The sequence below is a fragment of the Notechis scutatus genome, chromosome 1 (genome assembly GCF_049901735.1).
Source record: "Notechis scutatus isolate UNSWTSFEM ecotype Mainland chromosome 1, rNotScu1.2, whole genome shotgun sequence".
Lineage (NCBI taxonomy): Eukaryota > Metazoa > Chordata > Lepidosauria > Squamata > Elapidae > Notechis > Notechis scutatus.
In genome coordinates, this window is record NC_142009.1 from 135,516,664 (window position 1) to 135,544,134 (window position 27,471).

The 27,471-nt window shown below is 41.6% G+C and overlaps 1 protein-coding gene across 1 annotated transcript; it reads left to right on the forward strand.

Annotated features, from left to right (window-relative positions):
* On the forward strand, positions 1-27,258 carry TRIB2 (tribbles pseudokinase 2). The gene is made up of 3 exons (XM_026674300.2): positions 1-1,824; positions 7,736-8,028; positions 24,483-27,258. The coding sequence occupies exons 1-3, from the start codon at positions 1,555-1,557 to the stop codon at positions 24,949-24,951; spliced, it is 1,032 nt and encodes a 343-aa protein (XP_026530085.1). The 5' UTR covers positions 1-1,554; the 3' UTR covers positions 24,952-27,258.
* The last annotated feature ends 213 nt before the right edge of the window (positions 27,259-27,471 follow it).

Below are 27,471 nucleotides of genomic sequence, written 5' to 3' on the forward strand. Positions count from 1 at the left end.
GCGCTGCGCCGCGGTGAGGAGCGGGCAGTCAGCCTGTGCGCGGGGTCCGTGGAACGTCGGAACCGCCGCCGCCGCTTCTGACCCCCCCCTCCCCGAATAGGGAGGCACGGCGAGCTGAAGAAAGACTCTTAGCCCCGTGAGTAGCCTATTCGTACATGGTGAAGAAGAGACGATGGCTTGCTGAAAGGGATTGGCTCGGCCATCCCTTTCCTCCCCACTCCTCCTCCTCCTCCCTCTTCTAAGGAATAAAGAACGGCGCCTGCAATAGACAGTGGTTCGCATTGAAGTGGCTGCATCGCCTGCCTTCTTCCTAGTCTGCATCTCAGGAGTCTGGGGAAAAGGGGCCGAGAAGATCGTCGGGAGGGTGATTTTTCCCCTCTTCTCTCTCTCTCTTTTTATCTCCCCGTCCTTTGTGGTCTTTTTTTTTTTCTTTTCTTTTTGTTTGCATGTGCAACTGCACTCCAACCATCCGGGGGAACGACGAAGGAAGAGCGGACGTCGTCTCCAGGCCAATGGAAAGCTAAAGAGCATCGATTTCTTCTTGTCCTCGCTTGCACTTTTCCGTCGGATCAAAGGAAGCGCAACGCCACCAATTCAACGCGCTCTTCTTGCAGCTCCTGGAGCCTTTGCGCACTCTTCATTATCCCGGTTAAGGAGCGGCGCTTCTTTTTTTTTTTTAGTTTGGGAAACGTTTTTCTTTTTCTTTTTTCTTTTCTTCCGCCGAAGAAAAAATATTTTTCTATTCTTCGATATTCGAAGAAACCCGGCTCCCATCCAACGGCGGGCTTCCCCACACCGTTAAGCGGATGCTTCTCGGCCATCCCGCTGAAGTTAAAATAACTCGGCTGCTATTTTTTTTTTAAATTAATATTATTTATTTGTCTTGGGTTGCTTCTCTGAATATAGTCCTTTCCACGAGAGGGGGGAAAAAAAGAGATCAGACGCCCCCTACAGTTTAAAGCAGGTTATTATTATTAATTTTTTTTTTAAAAAAAAAACCTATTGGAAAAAGCAAGAAAGAGCAAAAAAAAAAAAAGAAACGCCCGTCGTTCAAATAACCCGCGTGAAGATTTCCACGCGAGTCGGAGTGGGAATCGGAGACTGATATAACGATCCCAGATGTTTGGATATTAAAACCACGCGGCGTTTCTTTGGTGGTGGGCGGGGGTGAAGGAGGCTCCGCTTTCGCTCAGTTCGCTACTTTGCAGGACTTTTTTTTTTTAAAGAGTGAAGAGGTCGGCAACGTCGCAATCGAAGGCGGCGGGGAGAAGCGCTGGATTGATCGACGCCCCCCCTTCCCCGCTCCCGACGCCCCCTTTTTCCCAGCGACGAGAGCCGGTCCTTTCCCCTGCTGCTTCGCGCCGCGAAACCGGACTGTAGATCCTTCCAAGAAACCTGCCCTCCCAGCGCTCTTTTTTTCCCCCCCTTACCACCACAGCCACGAAAGGGGGCCTGATCGCACCAAAAGAATTGGGAGGGGAGGGAGAAAGGAAAGAAAAAGGAAGAAAATTGGGAGGGGGGGGCATTTCTTGGGAGGGATTGTTCTCCATCCCCATGAACATACAAAGGTCAACCCCAATCACGATAGCGCGGTATGGAAGACCTCGGAATAAAACCCAAGATTTCGACGAGCTCTCGTCTATAAGACAGACTGAATCCAGCCAGAGTTTCAGCCCCAACCTTGGCTCGCCGAGCCCGCCAGAGACTCCGAACTTGTCGCATTGCGTTTCTTGCATCGGGAAATACTTATTGCTGGAGCCTCTGGAAGGAGACCACATTTTCCGGGCCGTGCATCTGCACACCGAGGAGGAGCTGGTTTGCAAGGTAACTTTAACCTGCCGCCTTTGCCTTCCTTGCACACCCAAAGCTCGCAGGCGCAGCGGGGCCTTTCTCGGTGTCTAGCAAGTTTATTTTTAGAAGGGTACTCAATCAAAGGAGAAGAGTGTGTGGATGTGTGGGTGTGCTTTGCCCGGGGAAGGGAGCCTCCGGTTTAGGCGCTGGGGGAAATTTAATTAAACAAACAAAAGCCTGGCATAATTAAACGGCTCTCGGCAACTTTGCAGACAATGGGCCACGTTTATAACGGTGGCCTAGAGCCAAAGCCCCGCGGGGGGAGGAAAGACTGGGGGAAAAAAAAGGGGGGGGGGAGTGGGGTTTCAAATCGGAATCCCTTGGATGCAGCGCTTTCCTTTCCTTCCGATTTTTTTTTGTTTTTAAACTTGCACCATGCCGATCATTCCTAATCAGGATACTTCTGGGGACGGTGGTGGAGAGGGATTTTATCATTCATGTATGTATGTATGTATGTATGTATGTATGTATGTATGTATGTATGTATATGTATGTATGTATGTATGTATATGTGTGTGTATATATATATATATATATATATATATATATATATATATATATATATATATATATGTATGTATGTATATGTATGTATGTATGTATGTATGTATATGTGTATATATATATGTATGTATGTACGTATGTATGTATATATGTATATGTATATATTTGTTTTCTGAGGTTTTCGCGGGTATTTGTATGTGGATCTTCGGTTATTCGGGTTTCGTCGAATATTTCGTCGAAACGTCGCCAGGATAATTCCAATTTTACGCGGGATAAAACCCGAATAACTAAAGATCCATCTCTCTCTCTCTCTCTCTCTCTCTCCAAGTGAATAATTGCATGCTGGTAGCTTCGCCTTGCCTAAAGCTGCAAGCCACCCGTGTACCGGTTTCTCTTCCCAAAAACATCATCCGAAGGTTTTGAGTTTGCAGAGCTGATTTTTTTTTTAATCCTTTAGCCTGCCCGGCCTTTTGTTTGTTTGTTTTTTTTCTTTTTACAGTGATGGGCTGTTTGCAAATACCGTTCCCCCCACCTTGGAGCAACCATTCAAAAAGCCTTACAGAATTGCATTTTTAAGATTAAACAATGTTGCTTACCCTGGTTGCGTTGCTGGCTCCCCATCCCCCTAGCCTCTTTAGTTTCATTGTGAACTGGGGGGGAGGGGGAGAGGAAACCCCCTCCTGCTTGTCTATGGGGAAACTAGCACCCATTCACCGAGGCCATTCTGTTTCCTTTGTTCCTAAAGTGCTGCGTACAGTATACTCTTCCTGGCTGCTTAATGCACCAGTTTTCTATGCCATTCATCAGTTTAACAGATGGCAACATAGAGAAAATGGTCATTTTTGTGTCTTTTCAATTTTAGGTTTTTTTTTTCCAAAACGCACAGTGAAGGTTTTCTAAAATAATAAATCAGTAAAGAGATCTTGTAATCCTGGGTTTCATTGATGGCTGGAGGCAAACAAGAAGCCCATTAACATCCTAAAATAATTAAAGTAGCTTTGTACAGTCCTGCTGACTGGTGGATGATTTTTATTTAGACTGTTATGTGGTGGGAAGATTAAATTGCACTCTCTGGCTGCTTGTAAAGACTTGCTTTGCAGGGCAGTATATAAATGCATTCATTGGTCACTTGTGAATCATGGCTCCTGGATGTTAATGGAAATTTAGCTTTCAGTATTTTATGCTGTTTATATTACACTGGGGATTTGATTTTGCTTGTTGTCTATTGCAAGGTGCTGGAAAGGGCCATTCGTATCATTATTTAAAATGTGTTCATTGGCTTATTAAAGATGGAAATTAAAATATTATTAGCATCCTGCAGAAAGAGCAACTGATATCTCCAAATGAGATGCTTACATGTGAACATGCAAAGAGCTTGTATACTTCCAGTGGAAATGTTTAAGAAGCTGGGGTTTTTTTGGGGGGGGCTTTCCCATAATGCCTCTTGCAACCAGGAAGAAATCTGCCTTGTAACAAACATGTTGATTTCCCCAAGAATTTAAATGCCAACATAGGAGATAGTTGAATTGCAGCACTTGCAAATTTCCAATAATAATTGCATTCACATAGCCCATCCTTGTTCCTTCTAAATCGGGTCTCAAACTCAATTTACCTGGGGGCCACTGGAGGCAGAGGCTGGGTGAGGCTGGGCCGCATAAGGGATTCCACAAAAAACGTTAAAAAAAATCTTCAAATGTCATCAACAGTTAATGATTTCTCCAATACATGAACTGTCCTGAACACATGAATGGAACATTGAATGAAGATCACGAACAGTTTCCTCAGAACATGGCTTCTCCAGCTTACTCCTTGCTGCCAGAGACTTGACAACGCTTCCTCTCACATATCTGAGCCACATTTGGCTTGAGAGAGGAGGCACTTGAGACCCTCAGTATGGCTTGAAGATGATCATCAGTAAGTCTGGACCTGTACTTGGACTTGTTAAAGTTCAGGGTGGAGAAGAAGCCACGACGAGGAACTGCGGGCGGGAGGGACTTCCTTCAGAGGTCCATTCCCCCTGTGGGCCGCACTAATATTATACTTTCATATCACGGTGGGGGCCACAGGATATCGTCCTGTGGGCCGCAATTGGCCCGCGGGCCGCGAGTTTGAGACCCCTATTCTAAATACAATTTTTGTGTCATATGTGGCTCCTCATATAACAATCTTAATTTTACAGGGCACCTCTTTGTGACTGTTACACTCCTCCTGTATGAACTCTGCTTTCCTTCTCAGACCTCAAAAGTAGTTAAGAATCAGGCATTCTGATCTAAATAATACAATTCAACTTAAAAAAAGCCTTTGAAAAGTCAGCCTGGAGAGACAGTATTGCATGGCTGTTAAGGAAAATGCTGTTTAAAGCCTGCACCTTTTCCTGTGCTTGAAAATTGATCTGATTTTTCATGGAGACACAGTTATGAGTATAGTCATTCATTCAGGGTTGAAGTGTACTGCACCATCCCTACACATTAAATAGTGGATATTTCATTCTGATTAGACTTCATACAGTGTTAGCAAAATCTACTTGCACTTCCTCTTTCTCGGATAGAGCACTGGGACAGTGATTAATCTGTCCAGGTAAAAGATTTTCATTTTGTCATCCACTTTTCAAAGATCTAGAAGGGGGGATACAGATGTGGTGAAACAGTTCATAGAATGCCAAAGTTTTTTGCTAGAGTGTGATCAGACTGGTAAGGATGGATGCTTTAATCGTGTGCATGCTAACCTTGGAGCATGACCCACTGAATTAGGCAGAGTCTTATTTCTACATACATAGAAATGCAGCAAGTGTTGTCCCATGTCAAAAGAGGACAAAAATAGATTTTGACATGATAAGAAAAAACTCACCTCCTTAGTTCTTCACTTAAAAGAAAGCCTATATTTTTTTTTGTTACTGTAATTTCTGCAATAACAAAGTAAATGCCATTTAACCTTAAATTGGACAACCTGGTGTCTCATTCTTAGTAATAATATTAACCTGTCTTTGAAACTTTCTGACCTTCATTCCTAAGGGAAGCAAGTGCAGGGAATTTACCCATAATATTGGTCTTACCTACTGGTACTTGCAGTATACTTCATTATTTTCAATGAAGTGATTGCATTCTTTTGAATCTTCTACATGTCTCAAGCACTGATTCATTCATGATTGGTGGATTGATGTAACTTTTTAGTGTTCGGAGTTTTGGAGCACTTTCATTCATAAGTCATAAAGGAGATACGCTTGCTCTTAAAGAGACACTTGCTTAGAAGTGTCAGAAATATGAACTCTTGATTAAAATTAAATGCAGTGGGGCCCAGTCCATTTTACAGGGTAATGTATGTATCCCTAGCATTTTCTAAAGAAGAACTTATAGCACTTCTATTTGTTTCTTTTTAATTGAAGTGGTTTGAAAACTGAATAAATACATGTATCTCCTAATTCTCCTATACAAGCTCTCACAAGCAAAGAGATCTTGAAACTTACTATATCCCACAATCTTTCTTGTTCTGTGTCTTTGAAATACATACTCAGAGATCCCAACAATTCCACATCTCCATCTTTTAAAAGCAATGAAAACACGATTAGAAAGTTCCTGTCCCACTTAACTATAGATCTTTTTGAACCCAGTGAGACTTCTCATATAAAACCTTTGTCCATAGTTAATGCAACCACATTTTACTGAATTAACCCAATCCTTAAAAGTTTGCACAAAATAATGAACCAGAAACTGGGCCCCTGTAGCTTGGGTTAACTTAAGGAACTAGATTAAAATGTGGTTGTCATTTTCACATGATTTCACCCAAGGAATATGTATGATTGAGTGCTGAGGTATACACAGAGATTATAATTTTGATTAAATCATAGTTGTAAATCAGTTCTGAGTTCACAAACAGGCTAAAACCAAACCATCCAAATTACAGCTTCCTTGGCATTTGTATGGAACACCATAAAACTTAGGAGAGTCATGGATCAGCCTTAATGTCGGTATGACTGAAGGCCATCTGCTGGGAGACTAATGGACTTCCTTGGACAGTTGTTTTGGCCACCATGAGGACAGACTGCTGGATGAGATGGGCCAGAAGTCCAAATTGGGAGGGGCACTGCTTACGTCCTTGTCCCAAATGTGCTTTTTTTCAAGAGGCCACTGGACTTCCCGGTTTTTCTTTGAAGACGTTTCACTTCTCATCTAAGAAGCTTCTTCAGCTCTCTCTTCTTCAGAGCTAAAGAAACTTCTTGGATGAGAAGCGAAATGCCTTCAAAGAAAAAACAGGAAGTCCAGTGGCCTCTTGAAAAAAAGCACCTTTGGGACAACCATGACCTGGATGACTGAGAATCTCCATAGATGTTTGCTTATGTCCTTAGTACCACATTGGGAAAGGGGGGGGGGAGAAGTATCCTTTCCCCTTATCTTGGAAAGCACAGCTAGATCAGTAAGAAGCCTTGGCGGGACTCTTCAGATTGGTAATAAAAACCCATTGGGACAATTATGGATGCAGAAATCCTTTAGCCTTGTCTGTCTCTGTCAGAAAGTGGACCCAATATACTAATTACTGATCTGTAGCTCTAAATAGTTTTTGCCCACAGTCTGAAAGGAAAAATAACCTCCCTGTTTCTTTCCACCGCCCATCAGGGAAGAAAAGTGGACCATTTCATGCAGGAGTCCACTGAGTTTATTGGCAGAGCTGTGCTGGCAGGCCTTATGTAGTGGATGGCACAGGCCTTTCCAGTAAAAATAGGGGAGCCCTGCTTATTATTTTGCAAATGCTGTTCTAGAATTTCATTTAAATTTGGGGAGGAAAGCACAAGACTTACAGGCTGGTAAACTTCCTTTTAATGCAGGGCAGCAGCCTTTGTATCTCAAATAGAAAATTAAATCAGATGCTGGGCCATCAGGGATTTTTAATTCTCCCCCTCATTTAGAGAGCTTTCTTTTTCTAAAAAAAAATAAAAAAATCTTCCCCCTTTTTGTTTTTATTGGGAGAAAAATACATCCCTTCCCTTCACCAGCTGTGAAACCTTTTATATTTTAACCAGCAAACTTTGGGAGCTGGAAGGGAGGAGAAGACAGTTTCCTTATGGAAAATAAAGCTCAGGGCTTTAAGCGTTTAAGTAAAAATGTCTCTTACAGTTAACTTTCTTTGTCAGCCTTGTCACCCTGTAGATGTATTGGGATCGCTGCTTCCAGAATCCCCCGAATCTCTGTTGGATGGGGAAATGTTGAGGTTTATTCTCTCAACCCACTGGGCAATGGCTGATTTACACAAGCTATTTCTTAGGCTTGGGTTGACCAGTGCTAACTCTGTATGTTTACAACAGAGCATTGAGGGGTGTTCTCTTTTTTTGGGGGGTGATTGGCCTCTTTTGGTAACCCTTTCTTTTACTGTGAACTCAAACTTCTAGGTGTTTGATATCGGCTGCTACCACGAATTACTGGCGCCATGTTTTTGCCTGCCTCCTCACGACAACATCAACCAAATTACCGAAGTCATTCTGGGAGAGACGAAAGCCTACGTGTTCTTTGAGCGGAGCTATGGGGACATGCATTCCTTTGTTCGTACCTGCAAGAAGCTGAAGGAGGAAGAGGCAGCCAAGCTGTTCTATCAGATAGCCTCCGCTGTAGCACACTGTCACGATGGCGGGCTGGTCCTGAGGGATCTCAAGCTGCGGAAATTCATTTTCAAGGATGAAGAAAGGTGAGGAAAGATAGCTCTTCCCCCACTGCTCCCTCTCCCCGCTCCCCTCAGGGAAGGCATTTCTGTGGTTTGCCATTTCAGAACGCTTCTTTTCTGACTACTGTGCCTGATATCTTCCTCAGTTAAACTTGTACTTGGGTAGAAAATGGAGATTTTAGTGGAGTTTGAGGGAAGCTCTCATCTTCGCTTTCTTGAAAAGTCTGGGTTGAGGAGAAGCCACCACTTAGCTTGTGGCCTCCCGGGTGTTTATTTGGTTCCAAGATGAATGCCCTTCCAGATGGTTCAAGGCAGATTACACAGGCTGAGAGGAAATGGTTATCCCAAAAGTTACTCCATGAGTTTCCATGGCTGGGGGTGAGCTTCAACTTAGGTCTCTTCACCATCAGACCCATAGCAGACCGAGGGCCGTGGTACCGCACTGAATGCAGTATGGCAGGCTAATTCTGCCGGCTGCCAGCAGTTCGATTCTCACCAGCTCATGGTCGACTCAGCCTTCCATCCTTCTGAGATCGGTAAAATGAGAAGGCAGATTGTTGGGGGGCAATAGGCTGACTCTGTAAACCTCTTAGAGAGGACTATAAAGCCCTGTGTATATAAGTCTACGTGCTATTGCTATATCTTGGCCGCTGTACCTGAACTACAACTCCCAACAAGATGATTAGGGTTGTTGGGGTATGTCAGGGGTATCAAACTGGATTTCTTCGAGGGTCGGATTAGCACTGTAGTTCTCCGCAGGCCGGCCGGCAGGGGTGGGGGTGGGGGAGATGGGACGGATGCCTCCTGCAGCACCCTGCTGGCCAAAATGGGGCTGCCCCTCCCCCCGTGCCCCATTTTGGCTGCCAGAGGCACTGTGGGCCGGTCCTTTGCTATTTCCAGACCAGTCCTAGGAGTCAGATTTAAGCACCCTGCGAGCCAGATGCAGCCCCACAGGCCTTGAGTTTGACATCCTTGAGGTATGTAGTTCAGTAATCTTTGGAGAACCATATCCCACGCTGAGTAATCTACCAAAAAAAAAAAAAAAAAAATACGAAATTTTCCCATGAGATGAATTTTTGGATTGTAGTTTTATAACAAGTTGCTTTCTACAGAGCTATTAATATTGCTGTTGCCCATGAGTTGTTTCAGCTGCTTTTTTGACCTTTCCCCTTCCAATGGGTTCACTGGGAAGAGCATTTCATGAGGTTGTATTCTTGAGCCCATCCTCTTCTGACAGCTTAAATCTAGAAGCACAAATTCTTTTCTCCCCCCAAAAAAACAAACCACCTTTATGCCCTTAGTCTTAAACTCTAGATTATGCTACAAGTTTTGTATATGCATTTTCATCATTTCTAAATTGGTGGCAATGTCTGTTGCGATGAAAACAGAGTGTGGGTTATTTTAAAGAGGAATGGTTGGATCATGTCCAGAGTTTTCAGAGACTGCAGTTGATTCATCAGGTTTACAAAATACCTATTGGGAACATTGTGAAGGTGCAAACCACTTTGATTGTTTCTCAGTTTTGTTTTTTTAAAGTTGCCTAATCAGAATTGCCAGCATGTTACTTTTTAACTGCTTTTCTAAAAGAACTAAATAATATTAATAAAACAGATGAGATATTTTTACAACAACATTTGACTTGTATTTCAATGTTGGTGTGGTATCCTGTCTTGTGTCCTTAAAGATGCCAATCTAGAAAGTTGATCTCCTTCTGCTTCACGCTGCATCCGTTGCAAGAACCTGGCATTGGTAGGTCACCAGCAGGGATACGTAGAGGTTGCCAATTTGGAAACAGCCCATTCGAGTCTCCCTCTGGACTGTGCTTTAATTTCATTTGACTTCTTGGCCTATGTTGTTCCGGAGGAATTTGTGGCTTCCAAACGTAAATTATCTAGTCTGCTTCCTGTTTAGAGGATTTGCTTCCAGTGTCCTCTACTCGCAGAATGACGCTTCGGGGGGGGTGGGGGTGGGGCAGAAGTTTCAGCATGAAGAGAGGGCAGAATGTCCTTTGGTTCTCCGGGATTGATGCACATCCCTAACCTGCCCCCTTCATTGCTTATTGGAGGTGATGCTTTTTGAAAAAGAGCATCTGACATAATTCAAAGCTGCCACTTAAGTGGGATGACAGACAACACACATGCTACAAAATGGCTTGTTTGGTTTTAGCTTTTACCCTGCACACGCAATTTTTCAGGGTGATTTAGACTTTGGATTCAGAACTTTTGTAGGGAACGCAGTTGGATTTTGCAGCGTTAAAGCTGTGATTCAGAAGATACGTTTTACAATGCACAAGAATATGAAAGGAACACCTGGTGTTGACTCACTAAAGCAGTTTCATCTGTTCTTAGGATTGCGCTAGGGTAGCACAATCCTGCAGAGCAGCATGATCTTGGAAATGGACACGGTTGCTTTGATGAGTCTCCATGCAGGTGCTTTCTTTGTGTTCCCACACATTTCAGAACATTTCTTCAGAACTGAATCTGAAGCATTGTACAGAATTAGAACATAGGAGGAAAAAACAGTTAAACACTTTCTTGTTGTGAAAGTCAAGTTGCATAGGTAAAACAAAAATGTATTGATTTGGCACATAAATCTGTTGGGGTTGACCAGTTTACATGGCACTTCTATCAGTTCATTTCGATCTTAGAAGTTCTTTAAAAATCCGGTAATGTTTCATAAGCCTATAGAAATTACTATCTGAAAGGGCGGATTTGTGCAAGCCTACAACACCCTGTTAATATTAGTTATTTAGCAATACTATAGTGGCAATAGATCTCCCTTTCAGCTTCACATTGAATGTACGTTCTTAGTAATTACTAAAAGTTGTGGGCGAATGGTTGCTTGTAAGAGTTCCAGACTTCAGCATTGCATTCATTCTTTCTGGAAAGTCATACGTGTTTAGAATCGGTACACAATGGTTGCTTGATTAAGATGTGTAGAATATGGAATGCATTTCTTTGCCTGCTGAGAAGGAACTTCTAATTCATACTGCGGTCTTCTGCTACGGTGTATAGTGAACGCCGAGGATGACTAATAAAACACACCCGTTCAATCTGTGTTCCATGTGTTCTCTCTCCATGAGGAACACAGACCTACAATTAGGGACCTTTTGCATCCAGGGAGGTTTCTATGCTCTTTTAAACCCAAAACTTTCAGATTCCTATATTATGTATGTTTGTATAAAATAAGGCGGTAATTTCTTGTATAAAACCCCATTCTTGTTCCATAAATTGCACTTCCATTTCCTAGCATTCTTGTACGCTCCTTGCCTTTTCCTGATTAACGTCCCTTGTCCACATGAGTCCTGCTTATTTCATGTTTTGAGAATATATATTCAAAATAATTGTATATTTTGAGATGTGGTCTTTGTTCAGAAGTTCCATGTAGCTATGTATTCCCAAGTATATTCTTTGTTCTGAACTGGTGTCTTGCTTTGATGTATTCTTGGTTGTAATATAATGTTCTGGTGCTCAACCTCATCTTGCTGGAGATTAATGGGCAGCCATTACTACATGAATTGTGTTGCTCTATGCTTGGTATTTTACAACCTTGACATACGTGGGCATGAGAGGGGAGGAAGGCCTTGGATCCTGATGAATAAGATCAACTATTATATCTGAATTAGTGTTTAAAGAATGCTGACTTGAACTGTTACCTTTTGTGTGGCACAATGTGATCTACTGTATTTTTTATATGTATATTTTATGTTCTTTCCATTAATAGATTTAGGAGATTTACTGGCAGTTGATATCTTTTTCCTTTTTTTTTTTTACTGAATTGTTTGAGTGTGTTACATTTATGATAGTGCCCAAATACAAAACACTGATCCCTTCTCACTTTCATTTAATTGATTATTCTGATCAATGTTTCTTATAGTCAAGCTATTAGCATTGCCTGAAATAACTAAGACGATGTTTTGAAATTAAAATAATATGTTCAGCTTTTGTGTTATCACTTTCTTCCTGTTGCAATCAATTTGTCCTGCCAGTAATTTATATTCAGCGAGTACTTTTAAAAAGTCTTCAATTAAATTCAAATGTTGGCTGTCATAATATTTAATGCTTAGAATTCATACTTGTTAATCAGTTTTTCTAGTAACATTTTAAAAAGGATTCTATTATTTTAGAAGCTTTTTGCATTCTAGGTGGCCATTTTTTAACAGTGGGAAATATCTCTGGATTGGGAAGACAGTAATATTTTCTCATTATGTTAAGCGTTAGGAACAATACAAGAATTTTAATGTGTAGATATACAGTTTATCAAGATGGATGGATGGAAGATAGATAGATAGATAGATAGATAGATAGATAGATAGATAGATAGATAGATAGATAGATAGATAGGATTCCATATGCAGATAGAATATAGATCCCCAAATCAGATGGATTTCTCATGATTATCTGGTTAAGACATCAGGCTAGAAAAGGTAGGCCATAAGTTCTAGTCCCACTTTAGGCATGAAAGCCAGGTGGGTGACTTTGGGTCACTTCTCTCTCAGCCCAACTCACCTCACTTTACTGGATTATTGTTGTGGGGAAAATAGGAAGAAGGAGGAGGACTATGTAAGTTTGCCATCTTGGGTTATGTATATAGTAATAAAGGTGGGATAAAAATCTTAACTAAATAAACATAGGGAAGTCACTTCTTCAATGAGTTGGATTCAAGACTTCACTAGAGGGCTCAAACAAAGTATAACCTTATCTGTTGTTCTGAAGGTAGCATTAGTTCATTCTAAACGTTGGTTTTGCAAATTCAGGGAAAGGAAATTATCTCCAAAATAGGATGCAAGTTCTAGCATTCCCTACTTCTTGCCAAGTAATAGGTTTGTCTTAAAGCATTGGATCTTTGTTCTTCACCTGTTAATATGTGCTATGACAGTCCACTGAACTTCAGTTACTTGGCTCTAACAGTGCTTTCAGGAAGAACAAATCCATATGCTGCCTTCCTTGAAAATAAACCCAAGGAGCCCAGTCTTCTAGGAATTACAAGTGACACAATAAGGGTATTTTAAGATATTTCTTAGCGCTGATTTGCGTGAAAACAGTCAGTAGAACAATGCATTAATCTTTGTAATAATATGCAATCGTGGAAAACTGTGTGGTCTCACGTTAATCATCCTCTGTGCAACCAGATGAACAACACTGGTTTTATTTCCATTTTTGCAACTGAGGAACTGAATCTGACAGTTCCTTGCTGAAGGCCGCACAGGAAATTGGCGAAGCAGCCTCTGAGAGCAGATTTCCCAGATGTTTCTGCCGCAAGCAGAAGTAATCCTAGGTACGCTCATCCAGTGATAGCAATAGCACTTAGCCTTATATACCACTTCACAGTTTTTTACAGCTCTCTTTTAAGCGGTTTACAAAGTCAGCCTATTGCCCCCCAACAGTGTGGATCCTCATTTTACCAACCTCGGAAGGATGGAAGGCTGAGTCAACCTTGAGCCGGTCAGGATCAAACTGCTGGCAATCAGCAGAGCCAGCCTGCAATATTGCATTCTAACCACTGCGCCAACACGGCTCAATGATAGGGCTCACCATTTACTGAAGATAACCTTCCCAATTATTAGATGGCAATTCAGATTTTCAGAGGTTCAGCCCATCAGCGGTTGCTTTAAAAATATATTCAATGAAGAGAGGAGGCTGGGCTGGAGCCATGCCATCTAAAAGACTGATTTCTTTAAAAAAAATATGTATCTACTTTTAAAAAATATTTTAAAATATTATTTTTTTTTCTTTTTGCTATTCCCACTATGTATAAAGCCAAAGCCAGTAGGGCCTGCTTTATGTACTTCTCCATGTACGTCTTGTCTCTTAATGGCATTTAGCTTGTGGTTTGCATCATTCTTCTGGCAGCAATTCCCCGTGGCTAGCTAAACTGAAATGGTGGATGAAGAAGGGGGAAAAAAGAGAGCCAACAACAAGTGGTGCAGCAATTGCCCCATAAGCTCTGCTGTATTTGCACAGATTTGGCTTCTCTCAGATCTTCTGTTTAGCCTAACAGGGATCAGCAGAGCCCTCATGTGGTTTGTGGGTTTGGCTGACTCACTAAAAACAGACACCAGGGAAGCCCTTGTTGTGAATTGCGCTTTCAGGCATGGGTAGGATGGTAACTTTATGCTGGCAGCACAGTTGGAAGTTGAACAGGTATGCTCCTGGTATGACTGCTGTGATGGGACTTGTCTGTTCATTAAAGGCTGGCCAAACTATGGTGGGTGTAGCCATGCCAGCCAAACTATGGTGGGTGTAGCCATGCCATGGAACATATAATTATTCTAGAAACCAAATGGACCTCCTTTCTCCAACTCCAGGGGTTTCCCTTTGACTTTTTCCCTTTGGCAAGTTGGCCCTTCCCCAAACAAAACAGCCGCCCAACATTTTTTGTCGTCCCAAAGATGCTTTTTCAAAAGGCAAGTGGGCATTTTGTTTTTCCTTGAAGACATTTCTCATCTCGTCCAAGAAGCTTCTTCATTTCTGTATCATGTAATGTTTCAGAAAAAGCAGCTTTGGGAGAAGCGTGACCTGGATGACTGAAAATCTCCATAGAAAATCATCGTTTTGTCATTTTCTAAGGATGCTTATGTGAAACGAATGGAATACATACTGTCATGCACTTATTTAGTGTAAATGGCATGATTCTATAGAGACTGCTTTGAAGCATGCCTCCTCCCTCCCTTCCTCCCTCCCTCCCTGCATGCCTCCTTCCTTTCGGTCTGTCTGTCTGTCTATCTATCTTATCTATCTATTTTATCTATCTATCTATCATCGTTAAGAGAATCTACTGTAATCAACAGGAAGAAACTTTGTAAACATACAATCGGTTGAGGCACAGAGCCAAGCAGTGTAGCTATACACTTGTCTTGGTTCATTTTGAACATTTAATAACATTTAAGAAGGTAGAGGAATGCATTTGAAACTTACATAAATCAATCTGCATCATTTTTAGGAGATTGGTTTTACAGTGAGACAGATTAGCAATAATTGTGCGGTATTCCTAATTCTACTTCCCATCACCCTTTTCTAGAACCTTTCATTTCTCTACCAGTAGATTTTTGTGGTTTCCTCCCCCCCCCCCACTTTCTTTTGCTTGGTGTAATATGCATGCTGGGTCCATATCAGGCTTCCTTGAAGCTTTTTGCTCCCCCCCCCCCAAAGACATAGTTATGGATATGAAGATGAATAGACCTTATTAACTCAGAACAGAATGAAAAGCTGCAAGGTCAAATGGAATAGCTCCTTAGCTGTGGAAGGTGAAAGCAGAGGTTACACTTCATCCCAGAAAAATAATGCTTTTCCTAATGAATTTTGAATTTGCCAGCATGTGGGAAGGCGGATTTTTTTTTTTTTTTGTTGTCCTCCTTGGCAGCACATCTCATTTATCAAACAGTAAAAAGTGGATTAGTTATGTAATTTAATTTGGCTTCAAAGTATAGGTCTGTACTGCTTTTTCTCTATGGAACAAGTTCACTATTAAATTCCAGCTTTCATATTAGGCATTATTACGTTTTGTAATGTCTGTGTACGTTTCGGTTTTTTAAAAGATGGCATTCTAGAAGTCTAAACCAGGTAATTGAACATTCTTCGTACAGTATTAAGAAAGTTTGCCCATTTCTGTGGGATGGGTTTGCTATATTCTTTTACACGGATGTGTTGTGTTTCAGAATTCATGTTCTTATGGGGGGAGGAGGATAATTCCAATGTATCCTACATTGGTAGGGAAAATATAAGAATGGGAAAGGCTACCTACCTTAAACTAATCCAATATGGATATTTCTGTGCTTAGTTTTTTTTTTTTTTTAAAAATTTGTATCTTTTTGTTTAGGCTAGTACTAAAATGATACACTTGACTTACAACAGTTCGTTTAGTGACTGTTGGAAGTTACAACGGCACTGATAAAAATGATTTATGACCGTTTTTCACACTTACGACCATTGCTGCATCCCCATGGTCATAGGATCAAAATTCAGGCGCTTGGCAACTGACTCGTATTTATGACAGTTAGAGTGTCCCTGAATCATGTGATCACGTTCTGAGAAGCAAAGGGGAGCCAGATTCATTTAATAGCCTTGTTACTAACTTAATAACTGCAGTGATTCACTTAACAGCTGTGGCAAGAAAGGCCACATAAAATAGGGCAACTCGCTTAACCAATTTCTCACTAAGCAGCATAAATGTTGGGCCTAATTGTTGTCGTTCATGGAGGATTACCTGCATATAATGAATAATGATGTAGAACTTTACGCCTCCTACAAAAAGTATTTTTACCCTGGCGCAGCTCTGCAGGAAGTTCAGGGAACTGTAGCTTCGCTTCCTTTTTGACAGCTCCTCAAAATCCCTGGATTTTTGTTGTATTTGATTCATTCCTTCGTCACTGTTTTGAATGCTGGAGTAACTCCTGGATGGCTCTCACTCCAGAAGTTCCAAAAACCATCCAATTATTTAAAAAGCTAACTTTTCAGCCCCAGGTGCTAAATGTAGGGCCAGCTTTGGTGAACACTGCAAAACAAAAATGGCAATGCTCACCCAAGAACAAGGAGAGATTTAACCTGGAAATAAGGAGAAACTTTCTGACAGTGAGAAAGAACAATCAAAACCAATGGAACCAGCTTGCCTTCGGAAGTTGTGGGAGCTTCGTCACTTGAGACTTTCAAGAAGAGATTGGACTGCCATTTATCAGAAATGGTGTAGGGTCTCCCACTTGGGCGGGGGGTTGGACTAGATGACTTAAAAGGTCCCTTCCAACTCTGATTATCTGTTATCTGTAAAGAACAAATTATATAAATCACATAGGAAGAATCTGTGGTTTTGCAGTTTTTTTGTTCAGCAGCCTCAGGCAGCATTGTTCCAGGAGTAAGGGCCACTGGAACCCACTTTTAAGGTGAAAGTTGCTTATGTCCTCAGCTTACGACCACTTGTTGAGGCTTTGGAAAAAGTAACAATGACCGGTCCTAAAAGTTGCAACTGTTGTAGATGTTTGGCAACCAACTTGCATTCATGACGGTTGCAGCATCTTGTCAGGTGATTGTCATTTGCAACCTGCCCAGCAGGCTTCCAACAAGCATAGTCAGTGTGGGGAAGCCAGATTCACTTAATGACCATATGTTTCACTTAATGATGCTGTGATTTGTTTAACAGCCTTGGTAATCTGCTTAACAACTGCAATAAAATGGTCATAAAATTGGGTCTGGTCATATGATGATTTGCTTCATGACTTCATCACTTGATGACTGAAATTCCAGCCCCAACTGTGATAATAAGTTGAGGACTATCTGCATGCTGATACTTTTCTACCCTTGAGAGCTGAGTTTTCCTATTGTACGGGACAACCGTCAAGGAACTTAACTAAATCTTCTACCAAGATGACAGTAACCGAGTCCCTAAAGAATACTGCTGAGACATTCCAGGAATGCAAAGGCTATACTTAGATTAACTCAAATAAAATAATTTGTTCCCATTTGTCACCTTACAGAAAGCAACTTTTTTCTAACACAAAGGAGTAGGTTTGTGGTTGAGCTATGGTTTGAATGGGGACTTTTTAACTCTTGTTCTTGGAAATCATGCTTCCCTAATTTCTGAGGCTTTGGTGCTAGTGCTGTAAATAAGGCAGAATTCACTCGTTCAAAAGGTGCGTTTTTCAAGAGGCAACTGGACTTTTTTGATTTTCTTGGAAGATGTTTTACTTCCCATCCAAGAATCTTCTTCAGCTGTGACAAGATAGTGGGGGAATGGAAGGATTTATATTCCTTGTAGACAGCTGGTCATTTGCATTCTTTTAAAGAGTCTTTGAGGCTACTTGGAGGTTTATCTGTGTCCTCAGGGTCACGTGAGTAGCTCACGTGAATGTGCCTTCTTGGAACTGCTGAAGGCTCCACACCCATTTGCACAACCTAGGTGACCCCGAGGACACAGATAAACCACCAAGTGGCCTCAACGACTCTCTAAAGGAATGCAAATGACCAGCTGTCTACAAGGGATATAAATCCTTCCATTCCCCCACCTTCGAGTCAGAACTGACGAAGCTTCTTGGATGGGAAGCGAAATGTCTTCAAAGAAAAACCAGAAAGTCCATTGCCTCTTGAAGAAGCACCTTTGGGTCACCTATGACCTGGATGACTGAGAATCCCCATAGGCAGAATTCACTTTTGCTCAAAAGTTGCCAACTTTGGCAACTTTAAGACTTGTGGACGTTAACACCCACAAGTCTTAAAATAGATCCTATAAAGGATTTCATCGTTAATACAACCTGAATCTTTGTTTACGCTGGGGATCGTGGCAGCAGTGAATATGGGGAATTAGTTTTCTTCTCACCAGTTTAACTATGTGAAATTGCTTGCAATTTTTTCTCCGTGTTTACAGTCCAGGGGCTCAGACGTCCTGATCCATGCCATCAGTATGCACAACCCTTAACTCTCCCAGGCTGATTGTCCCAGGGCCTTCTAATTTATGGCCAGTCCCTTGCAAAGTTATAAACATACATTGAATCAGTGACCTCCACAGTGACCTGTGGAGACATGATTCATTTTCATAGAAACTTTCTGTTCCCTGTTATGGTCCTTGTATTATAGGTAGTCCTTTACTTACAACAATTCATTTAGTGACCTTTCGAAGTTGCAACAACACTGAAAAAAGTGACTTACGATTGTTTTTCACACTTACGACGTTACAGCATCCTCATGGTCACCTGATCAAAAGTCAGACCCTTGGCAACTGGCTCATATTTATGGTGATTGCAGTGTCTCGAGATCATGGGATTCCTTTTTATAACCTTCTGACAAGCAAAGTGTAACTAACTGTGTAACTAACATAACAACTGCAGTGATAACAACTGTGGCAAGAAAGCTTGTAAAGTGGGTTAAAATTCACTTAATAAATGTCTGACTTAGCAACAATAATTTAGGGCTCGATTGTGATCGTAATTTGAGGATTACCTGTATTTCTCCCATGATCTAAGTTGAAATCTGTATGTGTATCAATTGAAATGGAAGCATGGGAAATTCTGCTATGTCTACTTGAAACAATTACGTTAAAATATTACTGAGATGTAATAAATCAAATAAGTCACACTCATATTCTAACTGATGGTGCTATCACATCCTGTTTCTGAAGTACTTTTTTGTTCTCCTTTTTTGTTGTTCACGTAGGCAGAGCCTGTCAAATATTTTGTCACCCATCAATCTTCACCCTTGCAGGTACTTCCCTGTAAACAACATGAAGTCCTTCTCACAGAAATTTCCTTCAGTCAGAAATTCTTCAAAATCCCCAGATTTTTCTGAGAAGAGTCTCTCTCTCTCTCTCTCTCTCTCTCTCTCTCTCTCTCTCTCTATCTATCTATCTATCTATCTATCTATCTATCTATCTATCTATCTATCTCTATCTCTGTCTATCTATGTATCTTCTCCTCTCTCCCTACCTATCTACCTACTAACAACTGTATCTCTCTCTCTATTCTATCTATCTATCTATCTCTATCTATGTCTATCTATGTATGTATCTCTCTCTCTCTCCCTACCTATCTACCTACTAACAACTGTATCTCTCTCTCTCTCTCTCTCTCTATCTATCTATCTATCTATCTATCTCTCTATCTATCTCTATCTACTACCTACCTACCTACTTACTAACAACTGTATATCTATCTATCTATCTATCTATCTATCTATCTATCTATCTATCTATCATCTAAAAGCCCTGGTGGGAAATACCTTAAGCTGTGGGCTAATGGTCCATCCGAAATAACTGGAGTTCATACTGCAAGTAGCTGAAGTGATCACGTTTCCTTCTGTTGCTGAAGAGCCATGTCTGAATGCACTCAAGTAATGAATGTGGCATTGATAAAGAATAGTATTGTTTTTCATGGGCTTCCCTGCCAGTTTCTATGGGGATGAAGACGCATTTCCCGTTTGAGTGCTATTTGCTGCCCTCTGATTGCACTTTGTAGTTTCATTCACCAGTAATGGGAAAGCATTCATAGACAGAATCGCTTCCCCTTTTTAAATAGCAATGATTCAGGCTTGATTGTTTTCTTAAGCATTACACTAATGCAGGGTTCTATCAGTGATCTGATAAATGCATAATGCTGTCTTTCTAAGTGTCTGCTGCATCTCCACTTTCTGAATTGAAATGATATACTATAATTATGCTGGCCTTGGGAAGAAGCGTTGCATTATATAGTAAGTTTTATAAGGTCGGTCTAATCTCACGGTGAAAGCCCACATTTATCAAATCTTAATGCCGTCATTCCCACAGCTAGAGTTGGGAGAGGGAGACAACAAGCAGTTGCTGGAAGTCGAGGTACAGAATTTGTGGTGCCGGTAACTAGCTGCTTGAAGACTTGAAAGGTCGTGTCATCTCAGCTTATACTGTAGGCTTTGACAATTACCGGCAATGGCAGCTGTACGTTTTAACTGTTGATGGCATTTGTCTAATCTGGAAATTCAGCACAGCTTCTCCAATTCTTTGCACATCGTACACCAGGGGTGTCAAACTCGATTTCATTGAGGGCCGCATCAGGGTTGTGTTTGACCTCGGAGGGGCCGGGTTGGGTGTGGCCAGGGTGAGTATGGCCAGCTCAACGTCACTTGGGTGGGGGGTGCCTGTGGTAGCCTGAGCGCCCTGCCATTGAAAATGGGCTCCCGAGGTCTTTTTTTGGCGTCCTGCAACCCTCTGCCAGCGAAAATGGAGGCATCGCGGGACAATCCTTCGCTGTTTCCAGGGTGGCCCCATGGGCCAGATCTAAGCACCCCGCAGGCTGGATCCGGCCCCCAAGCCTTGAGTTTGACACCCCCCGCCTTACATCATTTGGAGAAAGAAAAAAAGTGAGATTGCATTTCTTGACAAGGGCTGCAGGAATGGGAGATCTCCTGGGAAAATTCAGTCCCCTTTGGCCAGACTTAGAAAGTTGAAAATGCCTCCTGGGGAAAAAAAAATAATGCTAAGGAAAAGGCATGGATGCAGTTGCCAGGAATTGAGCTTGATAGGAGGGTGTCTTCATTTTTTCAGGTGAGTAGTGCCCCTTGGCCATAAGCATTGGACATGGGGAGAGACAGGGACCAATCTATTTTCCTGGCTTTTGGAGAAGAACCTTATTCTTTGCCTGGTTTTTTTCTTCTTCTTTCAGAGTTGGATAAAAGTTACCTTGCTGTATACCAGTTACGAGAAGGTCAAACAAACCAGTCCTCTGGATTGTTGGCTATTAGTTCTGACTGCATGGTGTACCTTATAGCGGGGGGGTCTCCAATCTTAGCAATTTTAAGACTTGTGGACGTCAACTCCCAGAATTCTGGGAGTTGACGTCCACAAGTCTTAAAATTGCTAAGATTGGAGACCCCTGCCTTATAGCAACAATTGCCCTCAATTAATGCAAAACTTGCTTGAGGAAGGTCTCTTTTCTGGAAACTTGTTTGTTATTATTTTTATAATGGACGAAGTGTTGCATGTGTGTAGAGGAGAGGGAGGGAGGGAGAACGAGAATGTACGTGTGTAACACAGATGTTGATCCTCGTTGTATTTGCTTTGGTCCCCTCCATTCAGCGGTATGAAAACATGGCTACTGCTCCTTTGTTTGATCCTGCCAGCGATTACAGTAAAACAAGTGGATTAATGCCAGCTGTTGTTCAGTGGTCTAGTTTTAAACAATCTGCTCTCTTCTGAATGCAGGTCCTTGATTCTTAAACACAGCAGAGGATTGCATTGTGTCCGTCTGTTCCCCCATTGCCCCCCCCCCCTTTTTTTTATTTTGCTGGTACAAATCCGGTGCAAGGATACAGTAGTAGCTATTGCAGTGTGTGCATTGTTGAAAGAGGCAGCAATGTAACAAAGGAGAGCCACCCTTTCCTTCGTCAACCTCACAGTAATGTTGGGCATCAGATATCTGGGATGAGAGGGAAGAGCTGAGAAAAATAAAAAGAGGGAGGGAGGGAGCGACGTTTCGGCAGGGTTTTATCTTGAGGAACAAAATTGGAAGAATGTAGAGGCCCGGGGAGATTCTTTTTAAAGGTAACCAAGGCTAGAACAACAAGGGGAGAGAATGACTAAACAGCATGTTTCTACCATTCTTTCTAGTCCTTTTACCAGTGGGCGCCCTAGGAAATATCTGATTCTTGTTCTGGGTAGGTGAACACATTGCCTATCACTCTTGTGTGTTTTTCTGTCTCCTTCCTCTATTCTGTGTGTGTGTATTGTGAAGGGCAGGGTAAGCTGTGTACAGGTTGTCCTCAGCCTACGGCCACGACTGAGCCCAGAATTTCTGTTGCTAAGTGAAACGTTTGCTCAGTGAGTTTTACCCCGTTTTACGACTTTTCTTGCCCCAGTTGTTAGGTGAATCATTGCAGTTGGTAAGTCAGTAACACGGTTGTTACTAATCGAAACCGGTTTCCCCATTGACTTTGCTTGTCAGAAGGTCTCAAAGGGTGACCCTTGGACACTGCAACCGTCATAAACTATGCCAAGCACCTGCATTTTGATCATAGCAGTGGCCTAGAGGTGGAGCTCTCGTGTCACAATCAAGAGGCTGTGAGTTTGATCCTAGATAGAGGCAGATATTTCTCTCTCTGGGCACACTGAGAATATATCTGCTGAATAAAACTCTGCATTGGTGACAGGAATGGCATCCGGCCAGTAAAATTCAGGTGCCCAGACTCCACCCCACAAGGGATTATGGCATCATTAAAAGAGGATTTTGATCATATGGCCATGGGGAATGCTACAATGGTTGTAAGTGTGAAAAACTGTCACAAGTCACTTTTTCAGTGATGTAACTTTGACCAGTCACTAAACGAACTGTTTGTTGTAAATCGAGGGCTACTGTATAATCTGTGCTAGAACTAGGAGGAATAAAGATTAATTAGAATGAAGCAATCAGTCACTGTCCATCTACCTATCTCATTTTTTTTCTTCTGGAAAGTTTTTCTCTGTAGCCCCAAGATGGATCTGATGGATCTGACTCACTTTTAGTTTTTGTTGATTTTTTTCCCACCATGCAAAATTTGGTCCTTTTGTGATCAATTTTTGGAGAGTTACCCATCTTTGATGGACCAGTAGGGATTCTAAGCCCCTTTACATGATTTCTTTCTGGCAGTCCATTCAGGGTGCGGGGAAAGGGAATGTGCTGTGGTTTCTGGTTTTGTTTCATGCAATAACAGGCAATTCATTAGTGACAGTGTTAAAGGTTAATCGGTATTTAATGAAAGGGACACGTTTAAGCAATCCAGAAGCTGCCATTGGAAAAATAGATTTATAATAAATCTCTGCATGTTTAATGTGATACGTGACTTCATTTAAGCGCATGAGTTTAAGCGGGTTATCCAGCTTTTCTATACCTTTTAGGGATATTTTATTTTCTCAGGGCTAATAGGAATGGTTATATTCCCAAAGAACTGATCTTCACGATTGAGATCAGCTGTAATAAAAGTTGGTTTGATTTAGTGCAGTGGTACAGTTTTTGCAGATACTGAGCTCATACACTTGGATTTTACGAGACCATCATTCACAGGGACTAAGAGCTGTTTACTGATTTCTCAAGCATGGGGAAAGCTCTAACTCAGTTATAAAGCACATGCTTTCCTTGCAAAAACTGCCAGATGTTATGCTTGACATCTCAGAGTTAGCTTACGTGTGACCCAGCAGAGTGACTGACACCTACTACTGACAGTATTAAGTAAATGGAATAACCCCAGCCTGTATGATTTGACTGAAAAATCTGACTGCACTCTCTTTCTTTATATACTGTATATATGCTTAGAGATGTATATCTCTACCTTTAAATTAAAATGTAAGCCAAGTTTTTAACCATATGCGGATGGTGAGTCAAATTAGTTTCAGGGAAGGATCCAGTTCATGTGGGCGCTTGGTAGGCAGTCAGCCTTCCTTGTGCATTTATCTGAATGGATAATTCAAGGTGGAACTTCAGGCTATGCTATAGAGATGGCCTAGATTTGCAAGTTTCCCATCTATTTTTGGAAACAGCTGGCCAGAGTTCCTAAATAAGATGGGCAGCCATATAATTTTTCTAAATAAATGCCTAAGGAACAACAATGGAAATCAAACATATACACCGCATTTTGTATGACACACCTTAATGGAGTATTAAATGCACAAAATGATAAGCATGAACGAGATTTATGGAGACAATATGGAAGACAGGTTCAGATGAAAAGACACCCATAGAATAGAAGCTACGGGTGTTACCATTTATAAAAAAATAACCTGGTCAGATTGCTACTTGATATGCCCTCTGCTTCTAACCCGGATCTAACCCAGAACATCTCCCGATAACCATGCTTTTTCCAGAATGGGGATGCTCTTCAGAGTTTATAGCAACTGCTCATTTGTTTATTTTCTGGGTAAAACGGGAGGATGGGGGAAACCCGGTGGGTATCGATATGCACCCCAGCCCGAGTGAATAGTCTTGCCTTTTCTTTGATACCACATATGATTCGTTGTCACTGAGTCTACTCTTTGGTTTGTTGTTCCTTGCTCTGCAGGTCTAGAGTGAAACTGGAGAGCCTTGAAGATGCTTACATATTGCGAGGAAATGACGACTCCCTTTCTGACAAGCATGGATGTCCAGCCTATGTGAGCCCAGAAATCCTGAACACCAACGGCAGCTACTCCGGCAAAGCAGCGGACGTGTGGAGTCTAGGGGTCATGCTGTACACAATGCTAGTGGGACGCTATCCGTTTCATGACATTGAACCCAGTTCTCTCTTCAGCAAAATCCGCCGTGGCCAGTTCAGCATTCCAGAGACTTTGTCCCCCAAGGCGAAATGCCTTATACGTAGCATCCTGCGCCGAGAGCCCACAGAGAGGCTGACTTCGCAGGAAATTCTGGACCACCCTTGGTTTTCCACAGATTTTAATGTGTCTAATTCAGGATACGGTGCTAAGGAAGTAACAGATCAGCTGGTGCCTGATGTGAACATGGAAGAGGATTCAGATCCATTTTTTAACTAAGCATCAGGACTTGTAATGGGTAATGCATGGTCCAGAAAGGACAACGTGTGAAGGGAGACCTTTCTGAAAACGCAGAATCATATCTCTCTATCATCCTGGCATGATAGCAAAAAAACAAACAAACCCGGACCTATTTGGAGGAAGCTTTTGTTTTGATTTTTTTTTAAGGCTGGAGAAGGAGCGCTCAAGAACCAATGTAGCCCATGAATGGTTAAACAGGAGGAATTGTTGCTATCAGGTTAGACCGACATCGAAAAACAAAAAAGGAGGAGGCAGCAGCACGGAGCAGCTGTAGCTTCTCGTCTTTATATGGAGCCAAGGACACTGCACACCCAACGTTTCTGAGGCAGCCACTACTACACCACTCCTGATTCCATTTCATTCAAACACTTACGATTCCCAGTGGACAGGAACTCTTGCATTTTGGCATCGCACTGTTAGATAATTTTAATTTCAGTCCTTATTCAGGGAAGGTACAATTAGCTATTATTTTGTTCCTTGGTTTCCTGTTTTCAGAATCAGATGTTTGCCAGTGGGCTTCATCTTCAGGAAGGTGGGTGGGAAGTGCACAAAGGAAAATATGAGAACTGAATGCTAAACAAGGTTTTGGAACATGTCTCCGAATTCCTAGTTTTAAATTGACAGATATAAGTTAACCTTTTTTGGGAGGGCGGGGGAGTAATGATGTTTGGAATGTTTTTATTTCTTTGGAGGGGAAAAATTCTCTCCTAATTAGTTGTATTCAGATGTTCTCATCAGAACCTTCAGAAGACTCTTTGATCTAGTGGGGGCAAGTTTGATGATGGAGCAGTCCCTCTCCGCTTGCCACTTGAAGGGATACTCCTAGAAAATTATACAAGAAACTATACACAGTAAAATAAATCTGTAGCGATGACTCTCCCCACCTTCTATCGATAGCAGTGTCCACTGGATCAAAGAGCTTTCTATAAGCGGAGTAGATGCGGCTGAATACAAAAGCCGTTGGTTTTGGTGGGCTTGTTTTTGGGTTAGAGCTTTTATTGCAGGGAGCCAGAAATCGGACTTTCTCACCATGCTAGCAAAAGACTCTAGAATTGTCTTCTTTGATTATTCAAAGACTGTTGAAATACTGGCTTTTCACCTTGACCCACTGCATATCAAGTTGACCAGGTTGGGGCCAGAAGGATCTCCTTTGGATTATTCAAAGAAGGAAACACATTTGATCTTAGAACCAGCTAAGTCTCTACATGATGACCTGAATATGAACAGAAGGTGGATCTTTCAGAAGCAAGAAGCATATGCCACCTACCCCTGCCCCAAATATCTTGGTAAGGCAGTGGCTTAGGTTCTTTTGCTTTCATTTTTGACTTGCAAACAAGGATGCTCTTTTATTTTTCTGTTTATTCACCTGTCAATAAGCTGAACATTGCTGGGACACAAACCTATCTCCTGAAAACTACATTGTAATATGCACCTTTTTTATTGTCAAGATTTTATTTATTGATGAATCTGTCACAGTTGTGATGAATTTAAGCCAGTACTTCAATTACGGGTTGACTTGGGGTGACATGTTACATGCTGTAGTTAACAAACTTGTATTTCTCTTCAGGTATTCCTGTCCCTAACTGACATATTTTAAACCCGCCCACCCCTCCTTCCCTCCTGCAATTCCACCCCTTTGTTAAAGCTTTCATGTTGATTTAGACTGGCAAATGATTTTTATTAACTGCTTTTTATATTGCTATATGACATTGGAGGAAACAGCGGAAAACCAACACATCTTTTTTTTTTTTTTTTTTTGGCATAGCTATTTGTGTTTCCAGTACCTCAGCTGTTCTGATGTTACTGCCTGTATGCGTTTTTGTGAAGTGGTCCTGTTTTTTGGATAGGTACATGTGGACTCTGTAGTTTGTAAATGTTACTTGAATTTTGTGCTTAATTATAGTCTGTGGCATGTGCGTACAGCTACTTGGCATTTGACGTATGAATGCTCTTCGCCTGCCCTGTGGGAAGGTTTTGATCCCACTCCCCGAGATGATGGTTCAGAGTTCCTTATCAAGAGACAAATCTGCAGCTAACCGGCCTTGCTTCTATTTTGGTATCTGAGAATATAAAAGAGTAATGTTTTTACACTCTGAAGATGGTGCTGTGTTGAGGGACTTCTTCTTCTTTTTTTTTTTTTAAAGCATTTATTTTATAAACTCGTAGGAAGAAAGATTGGTGATGTGCATGGTGGGATTTTACTGCCTCTGGTGCTTTGTCTTGTATTTGGTTTTATGTTTTTGTCCTAATCTCTTCAATAAACAAAATTGTGCATATTTAACTAAACATAACTTGTGATGGCTTTTTTCCCTCTCCCCCTTCCAATCCTACACCAACCATGGCTAATTTCAGGAAAACATTGCTTGTTGCCTATTTTTAGGATAAATATTTATTAAATTCATATGCAGCCCATCGTAGTATTAAGTGGCTCTGGGTGGCTCACAACATCATAAAATAACATATCGAACAATTAGAATGTTAAAAGCATTAAAAACATGG